Source organism: Xyrauchen texanus, chromosome 25 (assembly GCF_025860055.1).
Source record: "Xyrauchen texanus isolate HMW12.3.18 chromosome 25, RBS_HiC_50CHRs, whole genome shotgun sequence".
Lineage (NCBI taxonomy): Eukaryota > Metazoa > Chordata > Actinopteri > Cypriniformes > Catostomidae > Xyrauchen > Xyrauchen texanus.
The window spans coordinates 29,426,694-29,445,499 of record NC_068300.1 but is presented as its reverse complement, the minus strand read 5'-3'; the positions used below and the strand labels follow the sequence as shown (position 1 = coordinate 29,445,499).

At 39.9% G+C, this 18,806-nt stretch overlaps 1 protein-coding gene across 1 annotated transcript in view; it reads right to left on the bottom strand.

Moving 5' to 3' along the window:
- The window catches only part of LOC127618926 (XK-related protein 7-like), a 95,138-nt gene extending 78,802 nt beyond the window's left edge, over window positions 1-16,336 (bottom strand). Inside the window, exon 1 of the mRNA XM_052091630.1 lies at window positions 15,817-16,336. Coding sequence (XP_051947590.1) covers window positions 15,817-16,316 — 500 coding nt within the window. The 5' untranslated portion in view covers window positions 16,317-16,336. The remainder of the gene's footprint in view (window positions 1-15,816) is intronic.
- Window positions 16,337-18,806: the final 2,470 nt, after the last annotated feature.

Sequence of the window (18,806 nt, the reverse complement as noted above, 5' to 3'; positions counted from 1 at the left end):
TGAATTGGGGAGCGAGATGATGCACCTCCATTTTTCCCTGTTTTGAAAGCATTGTCACGTGTGTATGCCTACGTCATTACCAAAGCAACCCATGCAGATAGGTTGGTTATGTCTGAATGCGCACATCTGATTTGATCACTTGCAATGAATAGTGTGTACAGTCTGCCTGAAAAGATCTGGTTTGAGAAAAAACCTGATTTGCCATAGAGAATGGCTTTTTTGACTATGTAACCACCTAGCAACCAACCAGAACTCCATAGCAACCACATGCCACAAAATAAATAATTACATATACAAAAAAACACCATAACATCTAGGCTTTAACAGCTTTTAAAATATTGGATAATATTTTCAAAATACTGCACAACTCTATAGATGTACTGTAAAAATATCTTGGTTATGTACGTAACCTGAGATGAGGGGAATAAGACATTGCATCACTAAGCTGACACATATGGGGAGTGTCCTTCTAAACAACCTAGTTGAAACCTCTCTACAACAACGGCAACTCTAATATTGGCTATGGGGTTTGAGCCCCGCCCTTTTAGGTGCGAATGTGTCAGCTATAAAATTTTGCGCACAAACACCATTCCTCCGAATTTTCTGACTGAGGTACAAAGAGTCTTGTAGTTTGGCCAGGTTATGCAATGTATCATTCCCCTTGTCTCAGGGAACCAAAGTTACTTACGTAACAGAGATATTCCCTTACGACTCAGTACACTTTACATTGTGTCATTAAGCTGACACATATGGGGAATAGAATCTAATCATGCCGCACTTCACGACATAACCTTCCAGAGAGAAAACATGATGCCGCAGTCTCACGGGATAGTGACTGACATGAGTATGCCGCAAGTGAATGACCCTCATGGTCAGCGAGGAGGAGAACACTCAGAATACATATATATATGAACTATGGTCATATACTATGGATTAACCCCTTCATGAAACCAAGACGGAAAGGAAATTTATGTGCCAGTAACTTTGGGAACACAACATTCCGAATGCAGGCAGTTGTGTGAAGTGACAGGGAGCCTGTACTTAAAAAGAGGGGCATAACTATATATTTGGCCAATAAAATAGAGAGCGCTCTAGTCAGAGAGGACTTGTTTTGAGAAAGTCGTTATGTCTAGGTTTTAAAACCTTGCGAATGTGTTTTGAGTAGACCATCCTGCTGCAAAACATATGTCTTGTAAGGACACACAGTTCATCCATGCCCATGAAGAGGCCAAACCTCTAGTTGAGTGTATTTTAACACCGATTGGGAAATTCACACCCTGCGACTCATAAGCCAGGGTGACCATATCAACGATCCAGTGAGAAAGTCTTTGCTTGGAGACGGACATTCTTTCGTGCATCCTCCATAGCACACAAAGAGTTGGTCAGACAGTCTGAACTAGTATGTGCGCTAAACTTATGCTCCCAAAACGCATAACAAATGCAAGGACTGTTCCTCATCTGAATTAAATTGAGGAGGGAAAAAGTCTTAAAGGTAAACCACCTGCGCTCTGAAGGGTGTGGTTATAACCTTAGGCACATATCCTTTTCTGGGTTTGACTTGGTTTTGAAAGACCAGGACCAAACTCCAGACATGAATTGTCAACTGACAGTGCTTGCAAATTACCAACACATATACCTGATGCCAAAGCCAGCAGTGATGCGGTCTTAAGAGAAAGCACACAAATTCAACATAGTCCATAGGCTTGAATGGAGGCCCCATGAGCACTTATAAGTCCAAGTTAAGTCCCATGTTGGGGCTGTAGCTGGGCGAGGGGGATTTAGCTGTTTAATTATGATTAAATCATGTTTTCCTATAGAGGTGCTGGTTTCAGGTGCGTGATACGCAGATATAATCACCACATTAACTTTAAGCATAGACGGAGTGAGCCTTGTGTCCAATCACTCTTAAGAAATTTACAAATCAGGTAAATTTTTTATAATTTCAGGTATCGGGCAGTTCAATGGGTCTTTGCTGTTTGAAAAGCACCAATTAGTGAACACATTCCATTTCAGCTCATAAAGGTAGCTCATGGATGGCGTTCTAGCCTGTACTATGGTGTTCATAAGCAACCAAGCCAATTCTGCCTCATCCGCTGTCCTCCATTCAAAGGCCACACATTTAGGCTTTGCAGCTTTGACTGGGGATGCCAAACCATGCCTTGAGTTTGAGAGAGAAGATCTTTCTTCAGCGGAATTTCCCATGGAGGCTCGTCCAGTATTTCTACCATCTCCAGAAACCAGGACTGATTGGGCCATTGCGGTGCAATTAACAGAACTGTATCCATGTCCAGTTGGACTTTGCTGAATACACCGAAGAATGGTCTGTACACCTTCGCTCATGAGGTGCGCACGCATGAACTCCTAAAAAGGAGATTTACTGGGGAAAAGTGTGCTTTGCCAGTTGACATTAGACCAGATTTTCCATATGGCATATCAGAAAGTCTCTGTGTTCGCTCAGAAGTGCCTCTGATTGGCTAGTAACAGCAGTTCCCTCAAACGCCAATCTAAAAAAGCCACCTGTAATACGGTGCAATGGATACATGAAGTACAGGAGGATGTAGTACTGAGGATGTATGTGCAATAAGATCTGTTTCTGAGTTAATATTTTGAATGGTTAAGCATTTTAGAAATAGAATGGGCCGAAGCCCGCCGTCCTTGTCCAGAACGAGGAAATAATGTTTTACTCTAAATAATGGTTGTAACAGATAAAGGACGGGCAAGGAGGAGGTGGGAACCGGCTGAACAGTAAACATAAAGTTTGATAAAAATGAAACATAAAAACATAAAACAAACATGAACATGCATGCAGCGCGGATGCGTGCTTAGTCATCACGGCCGGCCCCACATCATCACGTATTTCCCCTGCTTGTATCACCAGCTTGTCTTTGGATGGAACTGTTGAAAACAGAACACCGTTGAAATGGGGTGGCCGATGTGCAAATTGGGTTGTATAACCATGTTCGATCGTTTTTAGCTCCCAGTCGGAATGCCAGTAATAGCTCGCCACGTGTCCATGTAATGGGACAGAGGGCAATTTGGTATGTTCATAACATGATATAATGTGCCACTCATTATTGGTATGTGGCACTATTGGCAAGCGGTTGAATGAAATGTGTGGGCATTGAAGTGGGAAATTTCTTTATTGAAAATGTTTTAATGTCTTGTGCATGTACAACAAGCGCTATACTCCTTTTGTGTTCCTTGTATGTTCATACATGATATAATAAAAACTGTTATGGGAAGCGATTATGCATAATGTGTGGGTTTTGAAGTGGGAAAGCCTTATTAAAAAAGTGTTAGCATCTCATGCGAGAGCTGTACTGTTTTTGCAATTTTTGTATTTTCATACATGATATAATTGCTCACCATTGGTAAGCAGTTGTGCATAATGTGAAAACTATGTTGCATGTGATTAATGTGAGACACAGAAAACAACATATTGAACAACATTTTGAACAACAATATTTCCCAACAAACAGCAGTGGGGAAGAGGGGAACAGCATTGTGTCAGGAGTGCTTTTGCTTAATGGTGGTTTTCGATGAGGCGACTGCCTTCGCTTGGGCCATGGCTTGTGTGGCTTTACCAGCTTTACAGGTTGCAACATTTGGCGTTGCTGAGGCAGCTGATGTGGGATTTTTATCCGGGCTGGCCCGAGACCGGTTGTGATGAAGTACTGCTCCGTTTTGGCATATAATGTCTCATAGCCTGTGAGTGTTGCTGAGTCGTGATGTTGTGCTCAGCAAATCTATCCACAGAGCCGGCTGGAACACCAGAGCATCATATAGAGCAGCTTTTCCACATTACACATTTCCTTGAGGGTCAACCAGATGTGACAATCCAAAAACACCAAGTTGCTCATTGACTTGCCAATGGCCTGTGCAGTGAATTTTGTGGAAAAGTTGGAGCACCGTCATTGTGTGGAATGCTGAACCATTTTGGCCTGCCGCTGACTATGATTTTCCAGCCAGTGTGGACGTTAGAAAGATGAAAGGGGCGTGAGTTCCACGCCCTGCTACTCGCCGGAAAGAGATGGTGATGCCTATTTCAAGGTGTTGTGGAGTGGTGAGGGGTACTATGAGGGGTAGTTGGGCATAACTTTTGTCTTCCCCATGGTCCACTTTATTGAGAAGAGTGGAATAAATGTGCGAACGAGCTGAATAGGGCGCGCGCCAGGATATGTTCATTATGAAGTTCTGGGAAGATCGGGGCAGATCTACGGAACGCAGTTGCTTGAAAGAATCCGGACTGTACGAACCATTCATCAAGGTGAAGCATCTTCTATTCAGTGCCATGTGCATACTCCTCCCTATCGCTGGGAAAGGGGTGGGAGCGTCATTCACTGAACACATACATCATCATCCCCAGCATCAGAACTGCCGAATGTGATGAGGTGGTGCACTCCTACAGAGAGCCGAAGCTTGTCACGCACACACTGTATTGGAGTTACATGGAGATTGAGGGGCTCATGGGAAGTGTGCCGGCACGAGGTCCAGTTTTATTTGCTGTTACTAAGGTTAGGTTTAGGGTTATATTTAGTGGTAGGGTTAAGGTTAGGGTTAGATTTAGGTGTAGGTGTAGGGTTTCTGTAGGACTTCAAATTAACAAAGACTGGGAGCATCACATGCGGCTTCGCAAGACTTTAGGTTAACCGGGAGGTTTGTTTACAGATACGACCCTATACCCTAGTCTTATGTCTATTCTAAGCTCAGGTTTTTCTGCTCAGTCAACCAAAGAAATATAGAACAATCAGATGCAGATTCTATTATCAAACCTCTGCCCAGATCAGCATGAATATACATATCATAAATGAATATGCATGCAACTGAGTCAAAGGGAGGTTAAGCACTGTGGGAGTTATCTTCCCTTCCTCTCCTGATGTGACATTATTACACTCATCCTGTAATCTGAAAAAAATCTTTCACTCAGAACATAAATTAAAATGGCCATACAATCTACTGTGTCACCTCTCTCTTTTTCTGTTTCTCCATGGAGAGAAGAGCCAGTGTTTCTCTCTTATGCTTTCTCTTTCTCCATGTACTCCTGAGTTTGACAACAACACAGATGAAATATATGTCTTGTGATGCCACAGGGGAGACATCACAGCTGAATGATGATATAAAATAGAGAAAATGTGTGAGCACAAAAACAAAACATGAAAGATAATTGTGGAGTCACTGAAAAGGAGAGTGGCTTCATGGTGTAAATGCAAATTTATAACACATTTGTGCAGCGTATGTTTCTAAGTCTACACTCTCCTTTTCACCAATAACTGGTGTGTGGTGATTGTACTGGTGCAGTAAGGCTGCCGTTGCATTATCCAGTTGGATCCTGCACACTTGTGTCTAGGAAAGCACTATATAATGTAATGTTCATTCATTAATTAATTAATTCATTCATTCATTCAAAAGTTACTTCTTCTTGTAGTTTTGGACCCTAAATGCAGAAAATCAACACAGGCTGATGGACCGAAGGGAATGTAAGCATCTGAACATTCATGACCATCCAGACTGATTGGGGAGGTAAGGAGATTTTTAATACAACTTAAATGATTTGTTTCTTTGATCATTACTTTAAGTTTCACTAATAATGGAGTTGAAAATTTTTATGAATGTTGGAAGCAGGAGAAGGCAGACGGGAGGTTTGGATCTAAGCGCGGTTTTATTCACAAGCATTGACAAATAAACAAACACAGGAACAAAGGAAAAGTCCACGATGGGAAAAAGTAAACTAAAGCACGGAATAACACTCGGGAAAATACAGGTAGGGAACATCCACGAAGGGCAAGGAAACCTCGGACGAACACGAATAAACATCCACAAACATCAGGAGAATCAGAAGACCAAGAGTGAACATCAGGGAACGAGAACATGAAACGATAACGATTGACAAAGGAAGGGGGAAACAGTGGGGTTTAAATAAACAGACACGATGATGACAAAATAACAGTCAGGTGTGGACAATAACGCAGTGCTGGCAGTGAGGGCCGGGAATGATGGGAAATGTAGTTTTTACAAGGACAGTGAAACACGGGGCAACAAGGAAAACGTGACATGGAACGTGATCCGTGATGAGTGAAACGTAAAACACAAGGCAGACAACAAGGGATCCTAACAAAAATACTTTATCTAAAACATTGTGAAGAATTCACACATTTATGTCTAAAACATTGTGAAGAATTCACACATTTATGTCTAAAACATTGTGAAGAATTCACACATTTATGTCTAAATTCAGTCAGTCCAACTGAGTCACAGCTTTCTCAGGTCATTTGCTTGAAACTGAAAAACTAAAGAACACAGAAATAGTTATAATAAAAATGTCAAAGCTGCTCTTTTTCATGCAATGAAAATGCATGTTGATTAATGGATACTGAATTTCAAGTCAATTTGCAAAGACACAAACATATCACTGTCATTTTATACATCATATACCCTTTATAACCTCTCACATATATTACAGGAATATTCTGGTTCAGTGCAAGTGATTGTCAATCGACAGCATTTGTGGAGTAATATTGATTACCACAAAAAAAAAAAATGACTTGTCCCTCTTTTTCTTTAAAAAAAGCTAAAGGTTACAGTGAGGCACTTACAATGGAAATGCATGGGGCCAAGTTATGGAGGGTTTAATGGAAGAAATGTGAAAATATGTATTTATAAATCCTAGTTTTTATGGCTGTTTTAGGGTTTGGTGTTTTACGGCGATACATCATGTAAACAAAGTTTATTAAAATATCTTTACACCGAAAAAGTTAGTAAGCAATTTTTTGACACTATACTTTTGAAACTATGAAAATCACCCTCTGATTGTGTATGTGTTTGTGGGTGTGTGGTGAACAGTATGTGTATAGGGTAAATAAATATAATTAACCATCGGTCATCGACCATCCAGATGTTTAGAACTGTGTCGCTGCCCAGAACTGTCAGAGCCAATAAGATCACAGTAAAAAGATTGATAGGTATAATAGCACAATGGATTTGCTATAAACACAGTCATAGCAAATCTAGGTGTGTCCTCTATGTGATATTAAACTCTAAAATATAACCTAATTATCAGTCAAAGACAATCAAAACATATTTTATTAGAAATTAGAATGTGTTTTTTTTACTTCAGTTTCTGCCAGGGTCAGATTGTTGTTTGATTGATGGATTGTGACACTACATAATTTACCACATCACAAACAATCAAACCTTATGAATTAAATTGATCTGCAACTGAGCTGACTCAATATCTCATGTGTGCTCATAAAACAAAATACATCCTGTATGCTGTGATGACTTTTTAAAATACCACTGAATGGATCCATTAAGGAGCTGGATCAATAACAAATAAAGATGACCAAGATGATGAAAGGGAAAAATCCTTTTAAAATATTGTTAAAGTGTTCCCTGTCCAAGTTCTTAAAAATGCAGTCTTGGTATTCATGTTAATTTCAAATGATTTTGACAAACATTTCTACCATTTTCAATAAGGCTGGTCGATATGGCCAAAATAAATATATTTTTTTTCATATCGTTTGATATTGATATTTATCATGATATACATTTCCTACCATTAATGGGGAGAAATGCATCCACATGTTGGTTTGACCTCAAGAATGTGTGTAAACATATGCATCTTGTTCGTTTACAAGTAAATTCCAGAGGGTAAGCTATACCTTTTAAGTATACTCAGTTTAGAGTTTAATCCTACATAAGGTGTGTGACCTCTTTTCGATTAATTTCACCAATTTAATTGTCTTCAGCAGACGTTTGACTCCACTGAAAGACTTTCTTGTGATGCTCCACAGTCCAGCTGAGTAGGTGGCGGTAATGCACCATGAGCTGGATTGCCAACTGCTAATAAACATCACAAGAAGAAGAAATACTTTCTTGCCTGTGATAGAGCTATGGATCATGAAAAACTTTAACTACTTAGTTCATAAATAAACAACAATTGTGTTGATGTCCGAGTTGTTGTTGTGTTCAATCAATAGTTATATTGCATTGCCAGTGCTGTCTTGTTCGGTACACAATGATATCATATTAGCCGGATAGCTAGCTGCTAGCTAGCAACAACTGAGCATCATCTGGCCTCATTACCGGTTTCATGATAGCAGGGCTGCTTGCTAACAGGGTTGTATTTCCTAACCAACTGATTCCACGATTGTTATTTAGTTAGCTGTGTGTGTAACTTTGCCGAGCTGCTTGCAATTTTAGTGACATGTACCGGATCCAATTGTCTAGATGTAAGAACATAGGCTAAATATAGAAAATTACTCAAAAGTTCATCATCGATATTGAAAATGTATTTATTTAGATAAATATCAATATAGTTTTATCGCCCAGCCCTAATATTCAACAATAGTTTTGATTAAGAATGTCGATTATATGCATTAATTTAGTGCGATTAATTATATAAAAATAACACGCTAAATAAGCCAACCCAATTAATCACTCCACCGTAAAAAGGGATTGTTGTTTTTGCGAGTGTCAGAAAGCAGGGGGCAGTAAGTGCTGCTCTAGCTTACAGGTAAGTGCAGCTGTACAGGCAACAAACCGACAGCTGATCATCAAAGACAGCTGGGCGGAGCAGAGTGCAGAGGTCTCGACACATATTTTTTATAGTTTCAAACTACATTTGGCTTGACACATTTTCATAAAAATGTGCCGTTTATGGCTAGAGACACTGAAAACTAGTGAAATGCTACACAACCACAGTGAGATGCACAAAAGTGGAATGAAAGAACACTTCCTGTAAGAACATAATTTACAGGGATAGTTCACCAAAAATATTAAAATTCTCTCATCATTTCTCATCTTCCTGCCATCCCAGATGTGTATGACTTTCTATCTTCTGCTGAAAACAAACAAAGATTTTTAGAAGAATATTTCAGCTCTGTAGGTCCTTACAAAGCAAGTAAATTGTTACCAAAGTTTTGAAGCTCCAAAAAGCACATACAGGCAGCATAAATGTAATCCATTAGACTCCAGTAGTTAAATATATATATCTTCAGGAGTGATATGATAAGTGTGGGTGATATGATAAGTCCATTATTCTTGTACTTTTAAACACAGACCAATACTCATATTTACTACTGCAGCACATTCTGAAAGAAGGGGTGTAGACTTAGGGGGCTGAGGGTGGACTTGTCTTTTCTAACTTTAGGAAAGATCAATGTGTCAGCATTCTAATCAATATTGTGATGAAATATATATATATATATATATATATATATATATATATATATAAATAATCCATGCTAGAATAAAATATACATCCCTGGACGTAAGTACAGTCTCACACACACACACACACACACACACACACACACACACACACACACACACACACACACACACACAACACACACACACATGTTTGGTTTCCATGTTTTATGGGGACTTTCCATAGACATAATGGTTTTTATACTGTACAAACTTTATATTCTATCCCCTAAACCTAAACCTACCCCTAAACCTAAACCTCACAGAAAACTTTCTGCATTTTTACATTTTCAAAAAACATAATTTAGTATGATTTATAAGCTGTTTTCCTCATGGGGACCAACAAAATATCCCCACAAGGTCAAAAATTTCGGGTTTTACTATCCTTATGGGGACATTTGGTCCCCACAAAGTGATAACTACATGCTCACACATACACACACACATACACACACACACACACACACACACACACACACACACACACATCATCTGGGAAAATCTCTTGTTAACTTGCTCTGACAAGCAGATGGGAACTCAAAGGCATTCATAAACAGACCAAAGCGCTCACCGTAATCTATATTCAGCTGCTGTGTTTAGGAAACCTGTGAACATGCTCTTTCTCTCTCCTTCTCACACACACACACACACACAGCCTATCTGTCACTCTTTTGTTTGTTCAGTGTTTTCAGCATCTGCTGTGAAAAACTTGGTCAGCTCTGACAAGACAGACAGCATCGGGATTTTACAGAGAAGATTGAGACAAGAGATTGAAAAGTGGATGGAGGGATGGAAGGGGAGAGGAGAAAAGTGAGAGTGTAAGTGAAAAGAAAAGAAAAGCCAACCACCTAATCTTAAAGGCATAGTTCACCCAAACGATTCTGTAAAAGTGTAAACACTGTGGTGCTATCAAAACATTGCTCTGTTTGTTTAAGCATCTCGACCAGCCCGACACAGTGGCTCAACCAATGGTGTGAGTTTTGGGCGGGACTATCTGTTTGTCCCACCAATAATAGATGGGGGTTTTCAGGAATAAAACAGTCATTATTATAATAACTCTGTTTGGTGACACTAATGGCGAAGAAACAACACACTTCTCTTTTAATGATGTCTAGAAAAATAGTTAATAAGCTAGAAAAAGCCATGGGAAAATGGGGATCTTTTCTCCATTCCTGGCCCTGGGTAAATGTCACTTTGAGGCATAGTTGAGATAGGTGATGTTTAAAATGCTCCTCACGTGTGCCGGCTGCGGTGTAATGCCTTCAGCTGGGTGAGAATATCCCCATCAACTCTCTTAATGGCCCACAGATACACTTCAACGCCTCACACACCTGCAACACATATCACAACAGCTGCACTGTGCATTAGTGCATGTGTGTGTGTTTGGGGTGGAAAAACAGGTCTCACTAAGCCTTTGTGTTTTGTGTTTACCATGTGTTTTTAAGATTAAAAAATTAATAAGATAAAAAATGTTTAGCCCTATGCAGCTGCTTCTCTACATTAAGGGTAAGTGGGGCTGTTGTGCAAATTGCATGACATCATCATACATTTATTTTAAGAAATAATATATTTTCCACAACTTAAACATATAATACTCAAATATATATATTCTTTTGAGAAATTCAGTTATTATTATGGTATGTTGCGTAATAGCCAGGCTAGTCCTTCATACTTAATGTTAATCAACAGAGACCTGCAAGCATTCCACAAGGGCCTGAAGGGCCATTTTGCCTTTGCCCCTGAGCCAATCAAAAGATTCGATCATATTTATGTCAAGCAGTTGACATGAGCATCTGAAGTTAGTGCTCTTGACTGCAGACCTGCATAGTGACCTTTATTGGTAAGTTTTAAAACTCATTTTATATTAGATAACAATGATTGCTAAATATTGTATGTCATTTTGATTAGTTTTGTTATGCTGTTCATTCGAATTAGTGAGATGATATGCTTTATTCGTCACTCTCTGTAAAGTATCTGTCCTGATCTATTTTTATCAGTCATACTTTTTTTGATTTTATAAGTAATAGGGGATTGAGGGATGTCACATACATGACAGTATATAGGCTTTTATGATTTTTTGACTCCCCTTGTTTGAGTCCTTTGAAACCAATGAGTTCTGGTGTGAAGCTTTTACCTGTCAATCAACTGTTGCACTAAAACAAGGTTTTTTAAAGTGCATACACACATGCACAAGTTCACAGAACTTCATAGTCCCTGATGTGAACATATAGTGTAACATGAGAAGCACATCTGTGAAGCTCAGTTAACACAGTTACTCCATTAAAGTAACAGACAATTCTGCTCTAAACGTGATGTTTGCACTTATATTAAATGCATGCTTAATTGGCTGAAATGATGCACTGTTTTATTTTTGTTAATATGCAGTTTGTGCTTAATTATCATGCATTAACACTCTGAAGTAATGATTGATATATGCAGTCATGAAATCAGATACACTCAACTCAAAATCTAAACACAAAACAGACGTATATGACCAGTTGTAAATTATGATGTTGCCAGTTAATACGTATCTAATACACATATTAATACCAGCAAATAAATAGGGCACAGGCACAGTGGAAATGTGAGGGAGAAAGAGTGAAGTCAAAACTGATGCACTAGGTAAAATGTTTTTCGTGTTTCTTTTTTATCTATCAAAATGACGGACAGAATTTGGATCAAAGATTGGTAAAATAATGATTATGTGATTGTTTTTGCCCTACAATAAATAATAACCCTGAGATCCCACTGTTCATAAGGAAATGAAAAAGTACTATTAAATAATGTGTTTGTACAATCGCACGAGATGAAGACTTATATCAGTCACCTAATAAAGATGTTTCATACAACAGTTAGTTACTGTAATATAATCAGATTGGATGAGAGGCATTCTAAGAGTGCTGATATTAACTAGTATATAATTTTATATAATTTGCTATAATGAGACACTTCAATGTTTGTATCAGTCTGCTTGTCTGTTGTCAATGCATTTCAGACAAGCTATAAATCTGCGTTGCTCTTGCTCTGGGTTCATTCAACCAAATAACTTATATTCGTAAAACAGATTAAAATATTTTTATATTAAAATATGTAAAAGTTATACAGTATATATATATATATATATATATATATATATATTGTATATACATTATAAACAATGCAGTATTGTTACATGCTTAATATACACATATATATATATATATATATATATATATATATATATACACCGATCAACCACAACATTAAAATCACCAGCATAATTTTGTGTAGGCCCCCCTTTACCATTAATACAGCATAAACTAGCAAAAACACTGGTTGGAAAGGCAGAACCATGTGTTCGCCTGGGGTCATTACACTGACGCACACACCACAGACATTATAGGTGTTTCTCAGTATGCATTCTAGTCTGTACTTGTGTTCATGTGGACTTCTGAAACATCATCAGTTATAGCCCATGTTCTGTCCAATTCAAAGTCTGCATCTAGCCAAGTACAGTCCAAATGCCCGGATATGTTCTTGCTCCGCCCATTTTAATGAGGATGTATTTGGAGGTGACTTGTGTGGACTTGGGACAGCCAAGTATCCCAGAATGCATTTCTCACCAACCAGTGGCAATGGCAGAGGAGAAAGTGCACAACTGTAAGTTATAATTTTTAAAAAACTACTGTTGTTGTGTCACATGTTTTTTTAGGCGAGAATTTCATCATTTAAACTTCAAATCTGTGGTCAATATATCAAGATAGAGCCTACTTAAAAATTTGCTCCGATGTTTTCGGAGATGTGAGGTCCTGCTAGCTATCAAGATGACCGAGCGGTCAGCCCACATGATACACTGCAGAGAACTGCCTTATCTCAGCAAGTGCCTCTGGCTCTGATGTATCTGTAGTGGTTAAACATGAGATATAATTCATTTTGGGTATATCTAATGGGAAATCTTTGGTCTCAGAATCTAAATCTATTATTTGTTCCCAGGCAAATCGGTTTGGCTGATGGCAAAGTTAAGGTTCATAACTTTAGATTTTTATATAACTTTAAAGTTGTACTAGAGCGCTGCCTTGACTGAATTGTTTGTCTTCATTCCCTATTGTACATACTTGTTATACTTATTATAATGGCTATTATTGTGCATTAAACTTACATTAAAACAATATTTTAATCAAGGGACAACTGAGGAAACCCGGCGGCTGACAGCCTGCCAATGAGAGCTTTTTCACCGACAGGAAAAGATATATATATATATGAGAACTTCACAAGGTAACGTGCAAGATGAATTCAACATGTACGCACTGATCTAAGTTAAATCATACCCTTGAAACATCTGATCTCAGCTATTGTGAGTAACAGAACAATACTGATCAAGAATAAATTATACAAGGCCTTATCTCAGACACCACAAGCTTTGGATAATAACTGAAACAGGAACAACTGTGCTGAGTTGGTATGCTTTCTAATTCTAGTTCCAGCTTTCAGAAAAACAATTTCTCCCAGTTCTGGTTTATGTGCGCGCCGAGCATTGATCTCTCCTTGAGTTCGAATTTCCAATAACTGAATGTTCTCAGTTGCTTTCATGCCTCTTTAATCTGCTCTTCATAACTGCTAGAGTAAAGCTACAGGCTGCACATTTGACTACTCATATTTAAACATATTGTAGTTCTGCCAAGTCAACCAAGTTACCCATGTGAATACATCAGTTTGAGCTCAGGTGACATGTCTATGCAGGACAACAGAAGTGTCCACCCACACACAACAAACAGATAAAGCAATGCACACAAGTTTTTATGTGGCATGATACTGTGTAAACACACAACAGGCTGTTGAATTGTCTCAGTCCCCTAAAATATGAGATTTCAAACTCAAATATTTAATGCTAAGGATCAATAAATAATATTTATTTAACCAGAATGGCAGCTATATATATATATATTAATGTATTAAGACCACTTTACACTGTGTGAGAAAAACAGAAATCCTGATGTTATAAAGACAAAGTGATTCATTTTATGATTTTCAGTATTCCTTTAAATGTGCTGGGTTTGGTAAATTGTTATACAATTATTGTGTTAATCATTTTAAATAATCGCTCAAGTTAACAATTACTTTGAAAGTCCCTAAAATATGAGAATTTGGTTTATAACTTTTCACAATAATAAATCATACTTAGAAAAGGCAAGTGGGAGGTTAAAAGGGAAGTAAGAGAGTGAGAGACTGAAAGAGAGAGGGGGGGGGGGGGTGAGAAGTAACAGGAATTTGTTGCAGAGATGATGGCAGGAAATGGTATATCTTCTCCAACACAATCGCTGAGACACACAGTCCTCCCCAACCCTGTGTTAATAATTCAGCACTTAACTACCAGTAAAACACTCACACACATGTAGGAGTGAATTGCTTCCCCTGTCCTTTCTGTAGCATAGAGAAAAGCAGCATCTAACGAGGGACAAGCATTCCTCGGATGATTCCTTTCCTCAGGGCACATTCAGCAGTGCCAATAGACCTCAATTGTCATTAGCAAAATAAATCGGCTAAGGCCCTCAAGTGGCTACCTGGTGTCTCTTCCTGTCTCTCCCTTAATGGATAACCTGCATGCCCATTTCCAGTCCCACAAAGAACAAATTTCAGGAAACAAATAGAAAACAACAGCTTTCCATTCTCTTTCACCGTTGACTGTGTTTCCCCAAAGAGCTTATGATGCTCTTTGACATTTATAAATTGGCCTTGGCACTTTTTATAACTTCTCCAATAACAGAAATCTCAGAGAACAGAAAACCTTTGGAATCCTTCCACAGAAAGGCAGACTAAGGGATACAGAAAACAGGCTGTGCAAGAATGGGTCATGACTCTCACAGGAGAAAACTGGCCTAGAAGTTGTCTGTAATTCTTAGCCAAAAATGAACCTGCGAGGTGGGGTTGCGCAATTCTTGTTTTCTCCTAAGAGAGCTCTAACTTTTTAAATTTTCTATTTCTAGTGGACTACTTCATAAAAGTCATTGTTGATTAAACCATGCCACTTTCAGAAAGCACACAAAGAAAACAAGAAAACCCTAATTTTCAAGTGGACATTATTGGACACAACCAGTTGTCAGCCAACAGAGCAGATGTCTTCAAAAACGTAATATACTATTTATTTGCCAAGTATTTTGCACTCATCAATGGTTTGCTCCAAAGAACACACACACACACACACACACACGCACACACACACACACACACACACACAAACACACACACAAATGACATGTTTGTTGACAACATCCCATTTTAACATTGCTTAATTTGTGCCAGCCTGAGAGTGATCCGACCATAGGGCCACCAGAGACAGAGCACTCTCTCAACCTTGGCACACCATCTATGTTGGCAAATATCAAAGACATGTGGCCACAAGGAGCAAGACAGGGATGCAGCTCATTCCATCTGTCCCAAAGCATCACCAAAGCTTCAAAAACACCCATTCTAAGAAAACGGATACTATGTGGACAAAAATATCTAGCCATTGCACAATATCCTCAATTAACAACATCTGGTCTTTGAGAGAAGTTCACGCACAGGAGCATTTAAGTTGCACCGCTGTTCTGGATGGGCACTATTCTGCACAGTAGATTTATTTTATCTTACCTCCAGACCTGGCCGATCTGCAAGATGTGAATTATGGACTGGAAGATCCACATGCACACTCTGCAGCATTTCTGCGTGCCATTCGCAGGCACCGTTCGCGCTCCTGCCGCGCCGCCGCAGCTCCGCTGGTCGCTGCCCTTGGTGCTGAAACTGCATCCATCCCCGCCCGGGGACGCGCTCAGCTCCGAGTAATCATAGACGAACCACCTGAAACTCAACACCTGAACCACCGCTGAGGGAACCACCACGAATACTAACGTAAGCCCGAACCACCAATAGTCCCGCCTCAAATAGTAGTCCGCTGCTAGCCACAGGTCGGTGGCTCCGTCGGAGAAGAAGACCAGGAGGGCGCACAGCACCCAGCAGCAGTCCAGCAGCGTGAAGCGCTTGTCGGCGCAAGGCTGCAGAGGTGCCGGGCTCTGCTCCGGGGCAACCAGACAACGCGAAGCGCTTTCGTTCTCGCTCACACACAGGGCTGCTCCATCCGATTTAGCGGCCATGTTTGTTGTAGAAAGAGAGTGGGCAAAGGAAAGCTAAGTACAATGTGAGGGGAGGAGATGTATGTGTGTGAAAGCTCATGGGAGAGAGAGAGAGAGAGAGAGAGAGAGAGAGAGAGAGAGAGAGAGAGAGAGAGCAAGGGAAGGGGGAGGGATAACGGACAAACCTCGGGGATGTAATTGGTTTGTGATGGGATACGATCGTCCTTGTTTCAGGGACATTTAGTTGGAAAGACTACAAGCAATTGATGTATCTTTTGAGTTTTATTTCGCTTTGTAAAGACGATATAAATGTGTGTGTGTGTGTGTGTGTGTGTGTGTGCGTGTGCGTGTGCGTGTGTGTGTGTGCGTGTTTTTGTGATTTACGAGGACAATTTTGTAAGTTACAAACTGGTAATTACAAGGTTATTATGCTATAAATGTGATTTATGAGGACATTTATAGTGTCCCCATAATTCAAATCGCTTAAAAATCATACTAAACAATGTTTTATTGAAAATGTAAAAATGCAGAAAGTTTTCTGTGATGATTAGGTTTAGGGGTTGTGTTAGGTTTAGAGGATAGAATCTATAGTTTATACAGTATAAAAGTCATTATGTCTATGGAAAGTCCTCATAATGATAGGTAGACCAACATATGTGTGTTTGTGTGTGTGATTGGTAAATTAGAATGATATGTTTTTCCCTAAACTGCAAACGTGCTATATTTTTGCTATGTTTTTCACATGAAGTGGACTTTCCAGGAATGCCCCAGCGTGTTATCTGAATTAATTATTTTCCCATGTAGCATTTTGTTATTTTTCATATTAAAAAGGGAGCTGTTAGTTTACATACAAAGGTATTTTTTTTCCATTTGGAATTACACATAGGCAATGTTAAATATCATGTTTATGTTCATATTTATATTAAGAAAGTAACTATGCTTAACAGCAAGCTGACATTTAGCAGATGTTTTTTTATGAAACAGTATAGTTAGCCTATTATGGTGACATTCCCTGAGGTAGACTCTCTCTCTCTCTCTCTCTCTCTCTCTCTCTAAATTATTAGGAAATTATGCCTACTTTCATTGACAAATTATGTTATAAAGAATATGCTATGTATTAAATCAAACCATCACTGCCTGGCCAAAAAAAGTTGCATACTGTAATATTTCTCACTACAATTAGAGACAGGTGTTAGTCATAATTTGGCACCCATGCAGTTCTTTCTCTCCCGACGGACGCTCGACCACGGCCCCACTGCCACATATCCCCATTGCTCGAATCAGGCCAGGGATACATCCGGAGTGCCTACATACCCCCATTTCTGGACAGGAAATCGGCGACAGCCATCGGCGACATGCACTCCCGGACTGTGGACCACCTTGAATTTAAAAGGCTGGAGTGCCAGATACCACCGGGTGATCCGAGCGTTGGTATCCTTCATGCGGTGGAGCCACTGGAGTGGGGCATGATCTGAGTAGAGAGTGAAGGCCCACTCCAGCAGGAAGTAACGGAGAGTGAGGACAACCTACTTGATGGCCAGACACTCCTTTCCATGGCCAGCCCCAGGAACTGTCTCACCCCCTTTTTGGTCTTGGGTCTCGGGCAGGTTGCAATTTCCACAGTCTTGTCAATTTGGGGATGCACCTGCCCATGGCCCAAGTGGAACCCCAGATATCCTACCTCCACCCACCAAATCGCGCACTTCTTAGGGTTTGCCGTGAACCCTGCCTGTTGCAGCGACCTCCGAACCGCCCTCAGATGCTGCCTATGCCGCTGCCAATCATTGCTATAAATGGCATAAGCCAAATGTGGTCTGAGAATTTGGTCCATGAGGTGCTGAAACGTGGCCGAAGCCCCAAACAATCCGAAAAGTAGTGTCACAAATTTGTGTAATCTAAACGGTGTGAAGAAGGCTGTTTTTCTTTCTCGGGAAATCTGTGTCAAGGGGTTCTGCCATTAACCATTTGTCAAATCCAGTGTTAAGTAAAAAAACGAGCAGTGCCCAACCGATCGAGCAACTCATCATTACTAGGAATTGGGTAGGCATCAAATTTAGACCCTGCGTTGACAGAACCGTACAGACCTGTCGCTCTTAGGCACCAGAACAACTGTGCTGGACCAGTCATTGTGGGATTCCTCTATTACTCCCATATCAAGCATTGCATCCAATTCTTCCCAAACTATATTTTTTTATGTTCAGGCAATCGGTAGGGATGGGTATGTACCACTACCTCCGGCTTGATCTCAATGTGGTGTTGGATGAGTGTCATGTGACCCGGTAGAGGGGAAAACACATCTGCAATTTCTTGTTGTAGTTTGGCAACCTCTGCGATTTGGTACGGTGAGAGGTGGTCTCCGCAAGTGACCGGGGTGATGTGATTGTGTTTTGTGTTTACCTCCGGCCCGAGCTCCGCCCTCTCCGGAACTTCCAAAGCCAACATCACCGCCCTCCACAATTTCAGGAGGTTGAGGTTATAGATTTGACGTGTGCCCCCTCTATCGGTTCGCTT